The 21,078-nt window shown below is 34.5% G+C and overlaps 1 protein-coding gene across 2 annotated transcripts in view; it reads left to right on the top strand.

Moving 5' to 3' along the window:
* The window catches only part of LOC118733513, a 165,344-nt gene that overhangs the window by 75,756 nt on the left and 68,510 nt on the right, over nt 1–21,078 (top strand). Inside the window, exon 1 of one of the 2 annotated variants that reach the window (XM_036462931.1) lies at nt 600–2,405. The exons of the other annotated variant lie outside the window; for it this stretch is intronic. Coding sequence (XP_036318824.1) covers nt 2,244–2,405 — 162 coding nt within the window. The 5' untranslated portion in view covers nt 600–2,243. Of the gene's footprint in view, nt 1–599; nt 2,406–21,078 lie in introns of those variants that run through there. 2 annotated transcript variants of the gene reach the window in all.

Genomic DNA, 21,078 nt, shown 5'->3' with positions numbered 1-21,078 from the left:
TTTAAACCACAACCATTCAGTGAAAAACTCGCTCTAAAGTTGATGCCAACGAACGTTAATAACATGCTCTGGCATAAGATCACCGCTGTAAAGTAGCTGATATGTAAACATCAGCGGACGTGTTGTCATTTAAATAGCCTCTGCTAAAACCACAGCTGAAATATCCGACTAGCAGCTACCGCTAAAATTTGAAAAATAAACTGGCACCAGCAGAGACCTAACAGAATTAAATACTTTCGACCATTTCTTTACAAACTTTAAACTATCCCACCCAAAAGTAGACAACAAATTTGTATCAGAATGGGCTACAAAACAAAATTTCTCACTACCGCTAAGCGCCTGACGCTTGACGCTCCTGAGCCAACAGCAAGCAACGCAGCAGCAAATTGGCTAAAAGAACAGGTATTAGCGGCAAAGAGCGAACAACATCACAAATTGTTTATTGGAGTAGGTAAGCCGCGCGGCGCTCTTAGTCTTTCTTCGAAAATGTTTGCAATGAAAGCGCCGAACAATGCTTGCATACACCGAGTGGATAGCTCGGTTTAGGGATTTTTCATTTACCTGTACGCCGACTGCTTTTAGTTCAACGCATGCGGTAAAGAGTAGTGGACGTGATGGCGCAAGTAAAGCAATCAACAAGCAAGTGAGCAATAACAAACAAAACAAACATACATACAATTAAAAAAAACACAAATCTGGAGAAATGTAGCACAAACTAAGTAAATAAATAGATATGTAACTGGAGAAATTACATGAATGGTGTGAAGAGCGCTACATACATACATAGAAGCGAAGTGTGTTGTGGAAAAGTAAGGAAAAACATGTCTTCATAGTGGCTACTAAAGTAGAAATACTGAATACTTTTAATGAAGAAGTAGAAAGGTGAAACGAATATTGATGGATTACTGAAGTTATAGCAATCGCTGTGGTAGTTGTACTTGAATTTGTGCATTTGTAATTGAATTGAATGCTGTTAGCACTAAGATTTTTCGGTGTTCATTGAAGTTTAGTTAAAAATTTGCGCTAGCGCAACAACAAAAAAAAAACAATCAACGAGAGTTGCTGCGAGCGCTTCGAGTTCAGCGCTAATTTGTGCTGTTGTGAACTGTTTGTAGTCACTAATGTGCAACTTTTGGCATTTGATGTCGGAGATGAAGTGAGTGAGCAGAAATCCAAGCAGAAAAAAATCGCAAAGAAAAACAAAAATCATAAAAAAAAACGCTTAGAAAACAAAGTAAGTGCGACCGAATTGAAGGCCTTTTTCATGGCTTACCAACATTTTTGTGCTATACTAATTGTAGTGTCGCAAACTAATGACATGTGATGTACATACATACATACGTACATATGTACATATGTGACGAAAATAAAAACAACAATTGACAAATTTACTGAAGTGGTATAATAAGAAAAAGTAACATCTACAAGCTCAAATCGCCTGCTGTCTAGTAGCCATACATATAAGCAGTAAGACAAATAAATTATATGGTTGGCAGTCGAAGAACAGGTGTAAAAGTCGCAAAAGCTGCTCGAAAGCGTGCAAACATGAAAGAAGAGTCGTGCTAAAATGGAAGGGAAGTAAATCAACAACAGTTGTGTGGTGGTTTCGACAATTTTGTTTTTTTTTTGCTTTCCGTTCTTTCTTTCTTTTTTTTTTGCAAGCCGAATAAGAAACACTTGCCACACACTCGAAGGCGGACAGACAGACACACAGAAAAGGTGCACAACCCTCATCAATTGCATGTACCTTTGCTGAGTGCTTGCCGGTGTATGTAAATGTGTATTTGTGCATCATATGTTATGGATGTAAGGCACACAGTGCGCAAATTAAAGGGTTGACTGCTAAACGTTTTGAAGCTAGAAAGCAGAAAAAAATAAATAAATATTGAAAAAAAAAAAAACAAAATAAAAAAAACTTGAAAACAATAACAACAACACTTTCAAAAAGTAATAAAAAGTTCGCATGTGTCTATTAGCCGCTTTTGTTCGCACACCCAGACCGCCTTTGACGCGCATTCAAGCGTGTAATAGCTGCCCGAATATTGCAAAAAGCACAAGCAAATGATAATTTGTTGCTAAGCGTCAAAAATGCGCCTAAAGTGTTAGAAAGATTTTTTACTACGTTCACTACTTTGGCAAACTAATCACGCATAGATTTTAAAAAGTTTTTAATTAAGAACAAAAATTGTAAAGCAATTTTTTTTTTGTGCAAAACACTATAAAATAATTTCCACAAAAAAAAAATGGATACCGTTGCCATTAAAACCGCACCACCGCATGCGCCACTTGCTGCTACGCAACAACAAAATGCTATACAACAACAGCCGTTACCTGCTAAGGCACCCAAAAACAATGCCGATTTTTATACGAAAACTAGTGTTGGCGCATTTTTTCAAACCTGCAAGGTAAGTTGACTTTTTGTGTCCTTATAATAGAAGCATGTAGAATGTTATTAACCAAGAGTTGGGTGACATATTTACTAACGATTTTCTAGCACTTTTTTGTCTGCCAGCAAAACGTGTATTTTTCAAAATTCGTTTAAATTCTAAAAATCACAATTCAACCGCTAAAACTGGGTTTCTATTTTGCCGACGAAATAATTTTTTTTTCGAAAAAAAAACATAGTTTTTTTTTTATGGAAAAAAATACAACTCAAAAATTCACGAATTTTAATTAACCTAAAAATAAAAATCATAATAAAAAAATAAAAATCAAAATAACATTTAAAAAAAAAAAAAAATTACAATTTGGAAACAATCTTGATATTTAAACGTTATTTTCGGTTCCTGCTAAATTTTGTTTTGCATTTTTCTAACTATATAACTGGCATGTCAAATTAAAATATGAATGTCAGATTAAAATATTAATGTCGGATTTACACTGAGAATGGTCAACATTTTAATAAAAAAAATTTAATCTTAAAAAAATCGGTGTTATTACATTAAATACGACTGTTTCCCCATGACATTTGTGTAATAGTAAACAATGTTTCATTTTTGTAATTTCAATTCCTAGTGGAAATACGGCATAATAAACTTGACTAATAAAACCTTTCACGCTGTACAGCTATAAACTCCAAAAACGTCTGCATAACTTGCGCTGCAAAATAATATATACTAACATTACACTGAGGAAAATTTTAAGTTCTTAAACCCTGGGGGCTAGGCATTAATATATTCTCACTTGAGTCTGCGAACCCTTGAAAAAAATTGTTCCACTTTAAGTTATGTTTATTTATGAATAAGTCGACTTCAAAAAACGAGAACACACAAAACAAATTTCATGAAAATTTTAAATAATAGGGTTAAGGTTTTAGGATTAAGGAAACTACGTATATTGCGAGCCTTTATAGATACTGTTTTATAACATGACGAAGAACTTTTTTCACTTCTTCTCCTATGGTTCATTTTCTGATTTTAGTCAGAGCTTTAGGATTCCATTATTATGCCTTATAATTTTAACATATTCCGAATCGTGCTGACTAAAGTTAAGGAAGCCTTCTTTAAAGTGTCTTGAATTTAATAGACACATTAGCCCTTTTCTATTTTCACTTCCATAGTACCAACAAAGGAACGAATTATGTGGCAGACGAAACGAAAGTTAGTTTCGAGATAGATAATTAGGCTCTAAGTCAAATATCTTCATGCAACTATTGGAAAAATCAGAAGGTTAACTGACTTTCGGTTTTCTTGATGAGTTTACGACCATTGCTTATAGTAGCTCCTTACAGATCCGCTGGAGTTGTGCTACTATGTGTCTTCCAGGTATTCTGTACTTAATTCTCGAGGGCTGGACATTCAGACGGGAAATTCCGAAAACTTTTTACGCTATCTTGCTCTGTTATATCAGGGCAAAGTTTTCACGGTATCTTGCAAGTCTGAATATTTGGCCACCTGTTTTTAGGATTATTTGAGATAATTCCAAGAAGTTAATGATAGAACTGACTCCTGCATTTACTAATGGTCACCTAGGATACAATTATTACATACGTCAATTAATCAGCTCTCCCATCTCTCATTGGCTTTCATATTCTTATTTCTGTTGGTAAATATGTAGATTAATATCCCTTTTTTTTGGTCTGGATTAACGTTTAGAGCACTTCTTCTAGACCAAGCGTGCAACTTTCCCAACATTTTTATTTTCGCCAACAATGGAAATAAGCTGGCTTGTATGTGTTAGTACGCCAAAACTTCGATGCCATCCTTCTAAAGCTTCAAGAGCAAACCATATCTAACTGCCTAATATTGACTAAAATTTTCTGTAAACTCATTCACAAGCATCGCTTCATTTCTCGGCTGGAACGCGCAGCTCAGCGGAAAATAACTTATAATCGCCTACAACCCTGCAAATAAATTATTACATACCAATGTGACACTATAAAATTCTTTTAAATATATTGCGCTTATGCGCATGCGTCAATGCGCATAATCACTTAATCGGCCATACATACTTACATACAATCGCCAACGGCGAGAACTTGCATTGCAATTTGCATAATTATGTGAGGAATGTGATTTTTTTTTCATTAATACAAAAATATTTATTGCACTAATAAGCCACGCCAATGCAGCAAGCAAAGTGACGAACGCTAAACGCTCGCAATACATGCACTCACACATCCACATATGTATGTGTAAGTAAATATATTTACAAATGAGTGATTTGTGTTTATTTGCACGCTAGTTTCCATGCATTGGTGTGCATTCTATCAGCGCTGACTTTTAGTTATTAAGCGGTGCATTTTATTTACCAACCGACAGCTGCTTTTGTGACTTATTATTTGTTACTTGTCTCTTTTCGATTTGTAGCTGCTACTTTTGCTGCTCTTTTAATTGAAGTTGTCGATGTATATGTATCACATATCCACTTACATGCATTTCTATAACTTAGTTTGCCTTCACGTGTTCTCCTCCGCTTTACTTCTACCCTCTGCTTCATGCTGAAATTCTTACTATTCTGATGTGTTTACAAGTTTTATGTGGACAAAACGAAGGGTAGAATCTTCTGTTTAGAATGCCATAAACTACGTAAACACATACAAAGTCACACTCGTGCATTTATATTTGAGTTTAAATTTATTACCAAGCACGCAATAGACATTTTATTACAGTGACAACTATCAGCGAGACCACTATGTGCTACATACATGTGTACATACATACATATGTACACAATTGCATTCATGTACATAAGAATATATAAACATACGTAGAAATTAAGTGGCTGGTTTTGGCCACAAGCAAGTGTTCTTGCAACAGTTGTCATTGCCGTTTGCGTTTGCTGCTTGACTGATTTGCTGGTGACTTGTAATTATTCTGTACATTTTGGTTTACAGACAAGTCAGTGACAGTAGTAACTAAAACTTTTTCCAATATGCAATGTACCTACGAGGAGAGGATGAGAAATGGTGGAAAACCAAAAAATAAAACTCTTAGAAACCAATTTTTGATTGCAATCATAATTCGGTTGAATTTTCTATATAAGCGTATAATAGGGTCGTCCTTAAAAATCAAATGAACGCTTTTTTTCAGTCTCACACCCTCAAATTTTGGTCCCCATTGGAGATGGTTAAGGCGTGCCGCACAGGGGCCGAAGTTCGGATTCCTCTATAGAGACTCAAAAAATTAAAATTGTTATTTTTTTCATCTAATATCCTAAATCGATACTACCATAGTCGAAGATATCACATATAAGTGTTGGTCCCAATTGGGGTCGCTTAAGACGTCTTCGTAGGGTAATCTGGATTTTGACCACTGTGCGCCACGCCTTAACCGAAACCAATCGGGGCCAAAATGTATATGTGATATCTGTGACCGTGGTATTACCGATTGAAGGGGTGAGACTGAAAAAATCGGTAATTTAATTTTTTTAAGGAACACCCTAGTGTACATATTAATGTTGGTTTTTTTTCAGAGTTCCCTGCGGGAACGTTTATACCAAATTTTGACAAAAACATTATTTTGGTTTGTTTCTCATCACTTCTCATCCTCCCTCCCCATATTGAATTAAAAAAAAATTGCATATACCTAGTGTACGTATGTAGCTGTACATATTTATAGGGCAACATTTTTATTCCTGACAATTCTTTCTACCTTTTATACCTTTAACGTAGTCAGATTTTGTTGCACTTATATAGGGGCATCGATCTTGAACATTTTTTAATTTTCAATAAAAAACTTAAAACAGAACTGGATGTCTCAATTTTTATTATCAGCAGAAAGAAGAATCTCTGCCATTCTCTTTTTAAAGATATTTTCATTCAAATGTTGGCCGCAACTACGCTATAGGTGGCTATAGGTGGGATTCCTATTTTCAATTACTCCTTCCAGCACCGAGCGAATGTTAGCTTCCAAGCTTTGAATCATAGCTAGCTTAACGACGAAGACTTTTGAAAACTCTAACGTGATGGATCAAAACGACTTTCATACTAGTGCTTAGCGATTCTAAAAACATATAGCACACCTAATCTAGGCAAACGAATATATGTAAATTTTTTTAGTAGTCCTGTGTTATTTATAATTTATTTAGTTTTTTACTTTTCTTTTTTTACACTACCGAGCTTGAAAACTGAGGCTCCCATTTTTTTTAACTTATGTTTCAAGGTTCAAAGAATAATATGAAATCGGTTAGATGAGTAAGCCACAAGTTTTTTTTCAAATTTCGGCAATCAAAAGTTCTCATAAGATATGCCCATATATGTAAATGTAATAGTACAGGTTTTACTCTCTCCTGAAAAATTTTGGCAACCGCACTAACGAGGTTTTGCATTATCTTGATACGCGGTTTTGTATTTTAAACGTCGATATGTAAGTATATTTATATGAAATTTGGCACCATATTCCCCCCCTATTTATTCTACATATTTTCCACCTTTTTAGCAACAAATACCGTACAGCATTTTACCGAAGCATTTTTGGGTCACGCCATTTTTTTCTGGCTCAGATTTGACTATTACTTAAGTGGTTGACTTAGTTTTTCGTAGTCGTCTGCCGGTTTTGTGTAATTTTCGGAACTTAATTTGGTTTTTTGTTTTTCTCCCGCTTACTTTTCTTCACCCGGTTGACTTGCTGAATTGGGTGAAGCGGCACTAAGTCTACATACATATGTACATATTTATGTGCGTTTACTTTGCAGCGGAAAGTTGCTGGATTTAATGTGAAGCTAAAGTCGGAATTTCCGCAATTTTCGTTGCTTTTAATGTCAACTCACTTGAGAAAACGCCACTGCCTCGTTTACTGCCTACAAAGGGCTCAACAGTGACCTTTTGATGACATTATTTGTATTTCCTTGTGCTTTATGATATTTTTCTCTTACAGCTGGTAGTTTTTTGTGTTGTTGTTTTTTTTTTTTTGGTTTAATTAATTGGAATGAGTTTACAAAGCAACAACAATAAATGTATTCATACATATACTGTCTCCGATCGGTAGGCAATTTTTTGAATGGCTTTTTCATGCAAGAGGCATTATTTGTGGTTGTACGGCGATGGCCATATTACTATGGTACTTGGCAATAGATTTCCTTCTTTTCCGCCCTGATCTCTGGTAACTTCTTCTAGGCCTAGCACACGATGTATCCTATCTCACTATGGGCCCTCTCGACGTCATTTGTTTGCAAAAAGCGAAAAGAACACTGAAATATAATTTACATTTATTATCAATCCTTCAACCTTACAAAAATTGTTTGTAGTAGGGAGTCTTTGTTCAAATTTCTTACGAAGTGAAGTATTTATTTACGAATAGTCTTGGGAGTCCCACGTTAAACAAAAGACGTCCTCTGTGACGTGGCAGAGAAAGGTCCTAATCTGTTTCAGAAAAGCTGCTTGTCAAATTTCAAAGAGCTTTCCCTACAACACCTGAAGCTGGCTGGTCTTGGTGCCATGTCTAGCTTGCCGTCACTTAGTGTCCTTAGCCAAGGCAAAGCCCGTAACTTTATCATTACTGTTGGCTCTAAAATTGACACTGGGTCAAAATATGGATTCTATATCGAAGATATTGCGGAAAGCTGTACTTTCTCCTTGGATGAATAATGCCTCGGTAGTCCAGGTAGTAGGTATTTGCAATAGTCAAAGTCGTGTACTACCTGTTAGAAAATTAATAGGAGAGCTAGGAGTTTACGTGACTTTAGTGACACTCGAGATGCGCTCAAGGCATTAGCCATCCCTATAACTACACTTAACTATGCCACTCTATGACTAATATAAAAAATGAGTAGATTTCAAAGTCATAAACATTGTAAAATACACAAATAGCAGCAAACATTTGCCATACATAGAAACTCATGTACATAGATTTATGTATTTTTTTTCCATGCACTTCGCGCTACTCTTCGCTTTTGTTTTACTGAATGATACTACAAAAAATTACAGAAAAAATAATTGGAAGAGCGTACTCTACAATTCGGTGTGTCTGCTTTAGCGTTTATGCTTCAGTTACTAGACTATGAGTCACACGTAGCCGTGGTTATAATACAATTACGTATGGTGAATGAAAATAAATAAACAAAAAAATTGATGAGAATACCCCTCTTTTTTTGCTGTGTTGGTAACACAGCTGCGTTTGACTTGAAATAATTAGTTTGTAGCAATTATCAGATGGTGTTGTCAAGATTTAAAATTCAAGTATTTGCAGAATGTTGCATGTAGAGGAATTGTTTTTTTTCTGCAAATGTAATACACCCTATTTTTTGGTCAGGTTATAGCGATTGTAACTATCGAAGGCATTCAAGGGGCTACTGATTTTTTCGTTAAAAAAGAGAGCTGTAAAGTATTCATAGTTCTATGCTTCGTGTTATGTAGTTTTTTGTTGATTTTTACAGAATTCGACACTTTTTAGTAGTGAAAGTTGTAAAATCTAGTATCCCTAGTATTTCTAAAAAGTAATTTTTTGTCCAAAAAATTTAGTTCTCATTTTAAAATACTTTAAAAAAGCATCTGAAAAATTAAAAACAAAAACGGTCTTAAATTTTTTATCAGGGACCGTAACGGTTATGATTTTTATAATAAAAATCAAAATTTAAAAAATGTAAAAAGCCTAAAAGCAGTTTTCCTTATATGGGTTAAGAAAAAGATTAAAAACCTCAAAAACCCATTAAATTTTACTGAAAAAATAAAAATCGAAATTTAACTCTCATTATCGAAAAAACTAAAACTCATAAAATGATGATTTTGCAATGAACTAAACCGGAAAACCTTGATATTTAATGCTTATTTTCGGCAACTGGATTTACTTACCGAAAGAGCTATGCATAACGCACCAACATTTCTCAGAAAGTCAAACAATCCGTTTTAATGCCGGCTCGAGGTCGGAGAGTTTATTGTATTAAGCCGGCATTAAAAAGGATTATCCCAGTAAAAACATATAAATATTCATTTCTCAGAAAATTTAGAAGGGCTTTTGACCACTTTGAGTTGACACCGCTTCCTTCCTGGCTAAGCTGTCCACTACCTCGTTCCCATCTCTTACTTGTGACTTGGTACCCAAAGCAGTTGGCTATTATTGTGTTCAGCAAGGGCGTTAAGTTTCTCAATGCACTGCAGGACTAATGAAAATTTGACTTTAAAATATGAGGGAACCTTGAGTATCGTCCAACTATCTCTAAGGATTAGAATGGTCTTCATATCTTATGGGGCAAGTACCGTCTTAATAGTCTTAGTAAGCCTCTCCGGAATATATAGCTCAAAAACTTTAAAGTTGGAGTAATTTTAGAAAAAAAAAATTTAAAATTAAAAATGTTTTTTTTTTTTTTTTATTCCAGTAGTATAAGAGTTTTCTTTCAGATTTCATTAAAACCTTCTTCCACTCCGCTAGTTGAAGTCTTTTGTTTCCGCATGTACCTTCATTAAACAGCTCTGCATCTGCCGAATGCATCTTCTTTTCAAAACCCACAAAAATAAATCAAAAATCCGTATCTAAACGACAACAGCTGCTGCACTACTACCTTTCTGCCGCATGTTAATTGTGGGTAAATCCCTACGAGTTCCAAGTGTTGCCTGTGAAGTGCAGACGGCGCGGAATCTCACGCACACGCAAATGTTCTAAATGAAAATGTTCAGCCAACTGGTGCAGGTACAGTTTCTCCGCAAGTAGAAAAACTGAATTAGAAAAGTAACAAAAGTTTTCTGTTGACCTTCGAATGCTGTGATTCTGATTTTGAATTTGTATATTTTTCTTCTAATGTAATTCGTGTTTTTCTTTTTTCCTTCATTACGTTCTATGTCCGTGCAGTTCTTCTGCTTGTTAATCCGCTAACAATGCGTGCACATGCGTGACGTAATAATGCAATGTCTGTCATTAGAGAAACCAACTTTTCCAAATTGTTCTTAAAGAGAAGGAAAAAGGGAGTGGGAAAAATTTTAATTCTTTTTGTTGCCACGAAACAACAGCATACACCTGTATATATGTATGTATGTATGTGAGTAAATAAGCATGTGCGTGAGCTGAGAAAACCACAGTAATTTCCAAAAGCAGTAGAGTTTTTATTTGTATGCTATTTTTAAACTAGCAAAACCTACAAAATTTCCGATGATGGCGGTTAGCAGAAATTGCATAGGAAACAGCTGTTTTTGAAAAGGGCCTTGTTAAGTTGTGAAAAGCACTTTGAGTGCACCACAGTACACACAAAAAATATACGCAAGTGTGGGAACTAAAACAAAAAAAAAACAAAATATCTTAAGAAATCCATAAATATATTTACGCAGACATTTCATTTAATTGCACTGCACATTCATTGCGTTAACAAAGTTATTATGCAACTTGCCGCATTCTGTTGCAGTTGCATTTACCAAACCAGCATTTCACACGAACATTATAGAAAATATGTGTGTGTGTTTGTGTAGACAAGCGTGTAAGAAAATTACAGCGGAATTAATTGATTGTAAAAGCAAATCGTTTGAAGTGCGATAACAGGAAAGCAAAATTACGACAAGTACTTGTTGCAGAAATGTTAGCATTTAGCTGTTGCATTGCATTGGATACGTTGACAATGAGCCGCTCTCTTTTCCGCCTCTGTTTGCCGTCACCGGTTCCATAATATAAGTTCCATTGTCTGTTTACTATTTGTATTTTGCTTTGGTAACATTTTACTTTTGCACGCATGTCTGCTTAATTTATTACTCGGCGCAATAAGCGGAAATTTCTTTGACGCCAGCGTATCGCTGTTGTTGTTTTTTTTTTTGTTTTTTTGTAAGTCTTTATTATCACTGTACTGGTAGTGTTGCTAATGAAAGCGAATCACTAGGCGCTGTGTGGAAACTATAGAAAACTCTATATATAAGTATGATACAAATAATATATGTATGTAGGTACAAATGTACGAGTACATATTTGTATGGCGATTATGTGCTAAGTACCGCCGTATGTGCGAAGCTACGAAAATTTTTGGTTTGTTGTTAAAAGTAATGTTTCGCACGACTTGCAGCTGCATACATCTATGTGCGTAAAAATGTGGTTTCTCCCAGTGAGCAAAAGAAATGAGTGAAACTATTTTGAGGTAAAATCTTTATATGAATACGCTAACATAAATTTTGTCCGCCTTCATTTGACGATTCAACTGAACCGATAAAAACCAAGAACACTATTGCGAAGGTGTTTTTCTGTAGATGAGGAGAGTTTTTATGGTTTCAAAATTATTTGAAAATTACGACTAACATCGTCGTTTCAATTTGAGTTGTTTTCGAATTTCGTTTTGCTTCGTATTTGAAATTAAGCTTTGCAATAAAGATGCATGTAATAATGAAGAATTAAATGATGAAAACGATTATAAAGTGAGGCAAAATTGGATATAAAAATGAAAAATTAAAATAATGAGAAATTGATAAGAATGTAACTGAAAGGGTAAGAAAATTGATTGAAATTTTTCGATAGGAAACTAAATAAATTCAGTTATAAAAATTTTAGTTATCAAGTTACCGAAATTTATCGAGTTGTCCACGTTTATAGAGTTATCGCAACGTATGGAGTTATACAAATCGATCAATGTTTATTGAGTTGTCAAAATTTACGGATAGTTATCGAGCTATAAAGATTTATGGGATTACTGAAATTTTTCATGTTATCAAGTTATCGATGTTTAATAGATTATCATTATTTATAGAGTTAACGAAATTTATCGAGTTTTTGGAATTTTCGAATTATATCCAGCTACCCAAATTCCAAGGTTACATAAGTTTGTCGATTTAGCACTGCCTATCGTACTTTATCGTTTTCGAAATTTTTCGATAGCTTTCGAAAAATATGCAGCTATCCAAATTGGCCGAGTAACCGAAATTTATATATATATCCAAAGTTTATCGTGTTATCGATTTATATCGATATATTTGTATGTTTTTAGGTCATAGAAATTTATCGAGCCTTCAAAATGCAGTTAGCGAAATTTATCGAAATTAGTCGAGACATCGAAATTTGTCAAGTTTTCAAGTTATCGATATTTAATATGTTATCATTATTTATAGCGTTAAAAAAATGTATCGAATCATCGAGTTCTTAAGCTTCAGACTTACTGAAAATTAATCTAAGTTTTTGGAATTTTGGAATTATATCGAGCTACCCAAATTTCAAGGTTACATAAGTTTATCGAGTTAACACTGCCCATCGTATTTTATCGTTATCGAAATTTGTCGAAAGCTTTCGAAAAATATGTAGCAATCAAAATTGGCCGAGTTATAGAAATTTATAGAGGTATCCAAAGTTTATCGAGCTACGGATTTATAGATTTGCATCGATATATATGTTTTTTTTTATCGCAGAAATTTATCGAGTCTTCGAAATTCAGTTAACGATATTTCTTATCAGTGCTGTTATTGTTCGATAACTTCGGCGATTATGATGTCGATAAAAATGTCCATAAATATAAATGACGCAATATATAGAGAAATATATCGATAACAGTGTCACAACAATATCGATGAATATGCACATAAATAGATATAGTAATACTTATACATAAAACTAAACTTATATAGAAAAACATACATATATCGATTACCTTATCAAAGAATGTATCGATAACCAATATCGATAACAATTATGGTGCTAATTGAACGGAAAATCGAAAGCAAATAATTTGTGTTTTTTTATTGACACCTACTATGTTTTTTGTGCTTACCTGTTTGTGCTTTCTCTGCCCGCGGAACTGCCGACGAGCATTGCTGCCTGGGGGAGAACCTTTCCCTGCTATCTCTGGCTTTTTTCTACGGCCTATCAACATGAAAAATTCGTCTCTAACATCCAACTTCGAATTTTTTTTTAATTTCCTCTAACTGGTTAGCAGCGCCAAAAAGAGATATCGAGGGCTTATATTCAATACCCTCTATCTGCACTTCTCACAAAAATTGAAATTCTGATATAAAAATCCAACTAAGAGTTAACTGTCATCGGTGATATTAATGCAGACCTTGTATAATGCTTGACAGAAGAATTTACTTTTAAATTAGGGTACAGGACTTGTCTCAGGAACATCTAATTTCATCAAATTTCTGACTGATATGTACGACCTCATTGTATGTCAACACCAGCAAGCCTCGAATGATGCTATTTTTGTTGTTGTGAAAGGCAGCTTCATTGGCCGGGAGATCTTGCGGAAAAGGAGAAGTTACTATTTCTTTCAGCAGTTTTGGACACTTTTCATTATAAGAGCTTCTCTTATCGTCACCCGCCCAGTTGTCGCCACGCCTAGGATTTGCGTCCAATTCACCGAACTTGTTCTCGAAATGTTTGCGTATACCTATCCCCTCGCAAGCACTTCAAAGTAGTTTTGTACTTTTTTCGACTATACCCGTGACGAGGAATGGTAAAGCACCCCAGCCCAAAGGCACGAAAGTCGTTCTTAGCGCCGTTTTTTCTTGGTTCTGCCAGTATTCTTTCCTATGATTCCATTTTCCAGAAAATCTGGACTTTGTTGCATCGCTTGGTAATCGTAATTTATAAATTAAAAACTTGAGGGTAATTTATTATTTGAAATTTAGTAAAAAAGTATAGCCACATAGCCTTACACATATCCGAAAACCAGTATTTAATATCTGAATTTCGATTTTATAGAGCGAAAGTTTTGGAATTTTTTTTAACTTTTATTGACAAATAAATAAAATGTTGAGTGTAAAGGCAAAACATAGGGGTAAAGAATAAAATAAGAGCTAAAAAGTTGTCTAAGAAACCTGAATCTAGCGTCGCTCTATTAAATTTTTAGATTTGTTAAGTGAATATTTAGATATAGCCCACACTTGTTCAAAATACCGAATATCTCGTTTGCTATCAATTTGTAGACTTTTACAGCATTCTTTCCTTGCCTTCCAATAATTTCTTAATTTACTATTCAATGCCGCAATAAAAATCACAGAAAAAAATTTCGTCGACAGTGACTTTTTCCCTGTTTTATATTTACAAATTAAAATTAACTTCGACTGAAATCAAATTAAAAGACGTTATGCAAATTTTGTCAGCGTATTCGTTCATTTACAATAAAGTGAACAAATTTAGTTTGGCTTATCAATTACATACAACATCACGTTGCTAGAGAGAGAAAAAATTTAATCATGATAAAATTAAAAATTTTGTGACTCCTAACAAGCTTTTTATCATAGAAAATTGATTTTATAAAAAAATATTTGCTTTTATAAACCCATACAAAATTATCAACACAGAGCCCCTAATTTATTGAACAATCAAAAATATCAACAAATTCAATCAATTTCTCTCCGGCAAGTTGCTCAGCCTACTAAACGCGCCTCGCATACAATCGCTTGTTGTTGCTACTCGCATATCGATTCCAGTATATTAGGGAAATTTGCGCTGGGCCACCAAGCTAAGCGATTGGACTTTACTGGTTTCGAGCTGCCAACTGCTGCCGTTGGTTGGCTTCGAAGTTGTTTAGCTGCCGGCCACAGCTGCCACGTTTACCTCTTAGCTATGTATGTATGTATGTATATTGTTGTGGCCGCTGGTCAGACACACTCTTTTTTGTTGTGTTTGCACATACAAACAAGTGTTTACGTGTAGATATTTGTTTAAGTGAGGAAAACTTTCACAAAAATCAAATGCCTTAAGAAAATTATTCAAATATTTGTACCACATAGGGTCACCTACGGCAGGCGCAGGTGTATTTGGTTGCTTTCAACCTTTTTGTTTTTGCTTAATATTTGGTGGCTTATGGTAATTTTTGAGATGACTTACTGCTTGTAATAATTAAGTGATTTACATAGTTTGATGGTTGACTTACCGTGGAAAAGTGAAAATGAAAAGAAATTCGGAAACTTTTTTCTCTTTCTCTTGTATATAGTAAATTGATCATTGATCAGTTATGCATAATTTGATATGCAAATATAGGTATATTTTGGCTTTTCATGATGTATAGTTTAGAAAAGTAGTATTAGGTTATCAGCAGGTTCGTGACTTAAGTCTTTTGTTATTAGAAATTTCGGGCTGATTAATGCATTTTTAGTTATTTTTCGATTCGAATAAGTCAATTAATAAAACGACATTCAAACGAAGGAATACAGCAGTGAAAATTTTTAACCATTTTGTAGACAGGGTACATCCAAGATTTTTTAATCAATTCTTTCTAAAAAGTCAAGTCCTAACGTTTTCCATTTTAATGGCTTCTTTTTGTCGATTAATTGAAAAATATCTCTTTGTGCTTGCAGCCAAAAGCTGGCTTGGTGTTTTTCTGCGCATTTTAACTTTTTACCGCTTTCCACTAACTTGATAGTACTGTTATGTCATTATTTAGACACTTCTTCTGCCACAATAAATACCTAAGCTTATTATGTCCCTTGGTAGTAAGCCAATAAACTTTAAAAAGCACTTTGCACACTAATATATCGGAACAAAAGAAGAATAAAGAAATATAAATAAAAACATCGTAGTAGCATAACATGTAAAAAGTCATTGTCATTGAGATGCGCTATATTCTTAAAAGGAAGGTAAAAAAAGTGATAGTGGGTTTCACATGTTTTGTATTAGATAACAGATATTACATAACAGACATAAATATGTTGATAAATATGATTTTAAAAATTCCATACCAAACTGCAATAGGCATCACTTATAATGTAAAACATACCACTTAAATTTTGTAAAGGTTTTTTCGTTAGAGCGCACAGTGCGGCCGAATGCCAGCCATAATTCGAGAAAATAAAGTTTCTAGATAGGCCTTTTTTGACATTGAGTTGGCTAAAGGGATCACTTGAGAAGCCAAAACTGTTCGCCGTAACGTCCCTACCGTACCCTAAGTCCTCTCTTTATATTCGTTTCTAGTGTGACCTTCTCCCAAGCACAACATTATTGTAATAAAAAGCGAAATGTTATTAACGTATACAAGTAGTTAGAGAAGTCAAACAAAACCAAATGAATTCTAGGTCTGAAGGTTAGTAAAATACGTTAAGAATTTGTGAAAACTAATACTGTAACAGAAATTTTTAAGAAATAAAAATGTAAAGGTATTTTTTCGTTTATTTTTTACCAAAATTTGAGTGGTTAAATGCAACAGTAACCAAACTTTATCGAATGCTGCTTTTAAACCTATTACAGTTTACGTAGAAAAGTATTAGCTACAGAATAAAGTAAAACTCAGGTACTCATCTCCGTTGCTTATATATATTTTTTTTTTTTATAACAAACTTATACAAATTAGTTTCTCCTGTTTCTAAAAATTTCCAGCTTTTTAATTAGATTTCACAGAAAGATTTTGAGTATGCAGTTTTGTAGCCCATTCAACTTAAGTATAACAAAGTCACGCTGAAAGTGATTTTAGATTTTAGTTGATTTTAGAATTTTTTTTTTGTTGAAGGTGTTGCTCATTTTCTTCATATCATCGAATATAAGTATTCCCCTTCACCTTTGCCCTTATATAAGTAAAGTATTTAAATTTACCCTGGGCTTCATTTTTGTCTATATCTTTACGCATCATTTTTTTTTGTGATGCGCGTACGAACATTAAGACAGGTAGACAAAAAAGCATGCAGACAAAAATTCTAAAACTTGTTGATTTGGCTTCTGTTGCTCTAATAAATACCCCTATGTATATTAGCTTTTCCTTAGTATACAGACATTGGCATATAACAATTTTACTATACACATGCATGTATAGATGGCTTTGTTCAATAATTTTAGGTTTTAGAGAAACTATTTAGGTAATACAATTAAACTTAACGTTGAAATTAGTATCACTTTTTTATACAAGTTATTCCAACTGCAGACAAATTTTTTAATGCATTATTCACAAATATATCAGTTTTGCGCTTTGTTTTAATCCAAAATATTGGCATTGTTATTGCAACACAAACAGCCAATAAATCAAAATAAAAACCACATTTCTGGTAAACACGAGCTAATTCATGCTAACAACGCTTTATAGTAAATTTCCGGTCGGCAAGCGCTTTACATCTTGTTTCAACGGTCACAACAATTAAAGCGACAGACATAGCAATAAGCTATCAATAGCCAGCGAATCAGCGAGGCTCTACGCAACTAATCCTTAAATACTAGTCTTACATTGTCAACGAGGCCATTTATTGCTATGCACAAGGAGGCATGTCATACGGACGTACGTGCCTTAGATATCGTTGTTACAAGCTGGGTTCCTTGCTGTCAGCCTGCTGCGGCATCTTTCAAGTCAAATAGCGGCAATGCCGGAAAGGACACGTTCGCACGTGGCAACATGACATTTCGAAATGCTTTCACTGCTTCTATGACAATATTTTGTCCAGCACTTCCGTTCATTCTTTCTACCACTGATTTCCTACTACTTCTTATCAGTGATTTATTGAAATCAAGAAAATAGCGAAACTATTTCGTGACATGAAAATGAAAGTCATCGAACATAAATCACTTACATACAAGCAACAGCGTCAGTGGTCTCAAAAGCGGCGGAATGTTTGCATATTTTTAGCTTAGGCTATTTTGGCGCTTTTGTTGTTCTTTGATAGTTTTTGCTTTATACTTTTTTTTGTTGTGGCTGAGCACGCGTTTAGTCACGCTTCGTTGAAGCCGCCAAATGCTGCGCTATTTAAATACATTGATGCGGGTGTTGTAGGCGTTTATGTGTGTGTGTGTGTGTGTGTGTGTGCGGACAGTTGAATGCCCACGATTTTTTCATTATTATATCATAACGTTTAATTAGCATAAACTGAATGAAAACTTAAATGAAAAACTCACAATTAAGTGAAACATAAATAAATCTAAAACGCCACAGTTAAGCGCTTAACCAGCCATTTGCGTTAATTTTTTTTCCTCTTTTATGTTTACCGGCTGCTTGTCATAACTTTACGTTGTGGTTTGCTGATTGCAGCGCCCACAGTGTATGCAAAATGTAGGCTCACCAAAAATTTACTTTTGAAGAGTTAATTAATATTATTATTTTATTTTTTTATACGCTGTTTTCGTCACCACCGAGCGCTGACAAGCAATAATAGACGCCTACTTGTAGTATTGCATTGTAAATGACAACTTAAATAGCGGTTTATAGATGCAATCACTATTAGTTGTCAAAGCAACAATAACAATAATATTAAAAGGAAAAACTAAAAAAACGCCTGCAGTTTCTCTTAGTTGGTTAAAATCGAAAGCGCTTGGTCAGTCACCTTCCGGTTCAGCAAAGTAATGACGTTGGTGGCGTAGGATAATTAAAAAGCTCAAATAAGAAAACCAAGAAATCTCAGAAAAGTCAAACGCTTTGACAAACTTGCCATAAATGTGTTTCGAGCAATTTTATTTCAATTTTAGTTTTTTTTTATGTCATCCATAGCTACATATTTTTAGTGCTCTCGCAAACAGTGACTGGGCCTGCAGTTGCCTGCCGCTACATGGGCGGAAGTGCGTGTGACGCCAAGTGCCCACGTGAAATTTTTTTTCATTTTGATTTTAATGTTTTCTGTTGTCATTTATGTTTTGGACTTATCTATGCAGTCCAGTCTTTTTTTTTGTTCTTCATAAAATTTTGCTTTTCGTTTTCATTGCTTTTTTGTCCGCCTTTTGTTTCTACAGTTTTACACATTAATGTATTATAAGAATGCTAAATATCATCGTTTGTTTTAACGAGCTTAGCTTTATTTAGTATGCCTACGCATGACCATTAGAAATGCACTCAACATTTTCATTTTTCTTTATATAAAAAATCAGTTGAAAAAAAATTCATGGCTGAGTTTAATTTTTGGTTATTTTAATAAACCGTACTTCGTTAATTAAATGCTGGATTGTCTAATTTAGCTTAACTTGATATTATTTTTTGGCGTATTCACTATAAACAAAAGTCAAATTCTATACTGCTTTCAAAAGCGCGACTATGTGCCCCAAAAAGGTCTCCACCGCCTATAATGTAATGTAATGTAAATTTCATGGTGCAATAGAAAAAAAGGGACACTTCAACCCAGTTGACCTTCTATATCCGTTTGGTGGCTCCTAACCCTGACATTCCAAGATTTTATCAGCCTCCCTAATAAAAGTTAAAAGTTTCTTGGTAGATGGATTCCTGAGCCTAAGAGTATCGACTGTGGAACAACTGAAGTATTGCAGCCTTAAGCACAACAAGCACTCATATTCAACGTCTCCTCGTCTTCAAGACAAGACAGAATCAGCGTTTGAAAGCGCAGGCAATTAGGACTGGCTAGGTAACCAAGAAGGAAATTGATATTGGTTCTATATCTTTCCTAGCAAAAGGATAACCAAAAATTCTGGCCTGTCTAAGACCAGCTACCTCTCACCATTACTTGCGTTCTGAGCTTACCCACGTTTCGATTATGAGTCTCGAGGAGGACAAACTGTCTTAACTGAAATATATAGATCAATAGAGAGATAGGAATGACTTATTTATAAGGGTTGCCTTTTTGTATTGTTGTTCCTTACTAACTGGATTACTTACTTTGATCAAGGTAGTAGCTAAGGTTATCGTGGCAGCCATCATTATGCTGTAGAAATAAGATCCTTATAGTCTTCCTTTGCCTAAAACTGTAACCCTTTTCTTGTTTATGAAGAAGGTCTCAAAATCATAGACGCTAGCTGTACTCAGTTTAGTCAGCCATACAAGAAGGTTGTTTAAAACTAATTTTGATTTAATCTATATCGCGGCAACTATGACACAAATGATTCGACTGCAAAGCTATTTCTTTGGCATTTATCTACCTCAAGCAGTGGCCTGTCATAGCCCCGATTTCATGGTTTAAATCTTCTCTTATCTAATTTAGTTCAGACGTGTCGTGATATCGCAGTTTTGGGCTCTGCTGACAGTTTTCTATTAGCCTGCTCGATTCAATATTTATCTAGCAAGAGTTTTCAAAATAATAGTGCTATATCCGCATTCAGAGCATCACTGGTCGCTAACAAGAAAGTTCCCTTCCTCGCCAGTTCATCTTCTATGTAGTTACCTCACATATATATCTTTGTAGGCTCGCACCCATAAACGTGTTACGTGCCAGGTCATTTAGATAGTCGAAACTTCATGCTATGCTCTATGTGGGATTTAACTGCTTTACTAGCTTCCCGATTGTCAGAGAAGATAGCTGTATGCAGATTAAGTGAAGAATGGATTATCCACAATGCAGAGATAAAAGTGTTTAGGAATGTACTCGTAGCACCGACCACGGGTCAATGGGCCCCAGAGAAACATGCTCTTAGAATGAAACTTCATTACAACAGAATATTCTGCAGCTGATTCTTGGATTAAATAGCGAGGAATGAGTATTTCTTTTTGTGTGCAAATGCCCAGAACTGACCTTCTTAAGGCATAACAGCTTTGGGAAGTGCATAAAAAGCTGTTCGTAAGCGGTTGAAAGTGGTTTGCCTAAACTGCGCAGACACTGCACAAGTTGTTAGATATGTTACAGTAGAATATTAAACAGGGCAATTCTGGCTAAGATAGTAAAAGGCCAAGAATACAGGCGTGCCGTGCGAAAGATCCGGGTTCGAGTCTCGGGCAGCGGATTTTTTTATTTAACATTTTTTATTTTATTATTCGATTTTATTTTAATTTTTAGAATGTTATTTTAATAAATTTTTTTTCTTTCACAGTTTAATTATCTTTTAATGTTTAGATGTTATTGTTTTAAAAATAAGAATATTTCTTTGTTTCATTTAGTTTTTATGAACTTATTTT

The sequence above is a fragment of the Rhagoletis pomonella genome, unplaced genomic scaffold (genome assembly GCF_013731165.1).
Source record: "Rhagoletis pomonella isolate Grant_MI unplaced genomic scaffold, Rhpom_1.0 Rhpom_scaffold_00002, whole genome shotgun sequence".
Taxonomy (NCBI): domain Eukaryota; kingdom Metazoa; phylum Arthropoda; class Insecta; order Diptera; family Tephritidae; genus Rhagoletis; species Rhagoletis pomonella.
The sequence above is the reverse complement of the archived record's forward strand: the minus strand, read 5'-3'. Positions and strand labels throughout refer to the sequence as shown.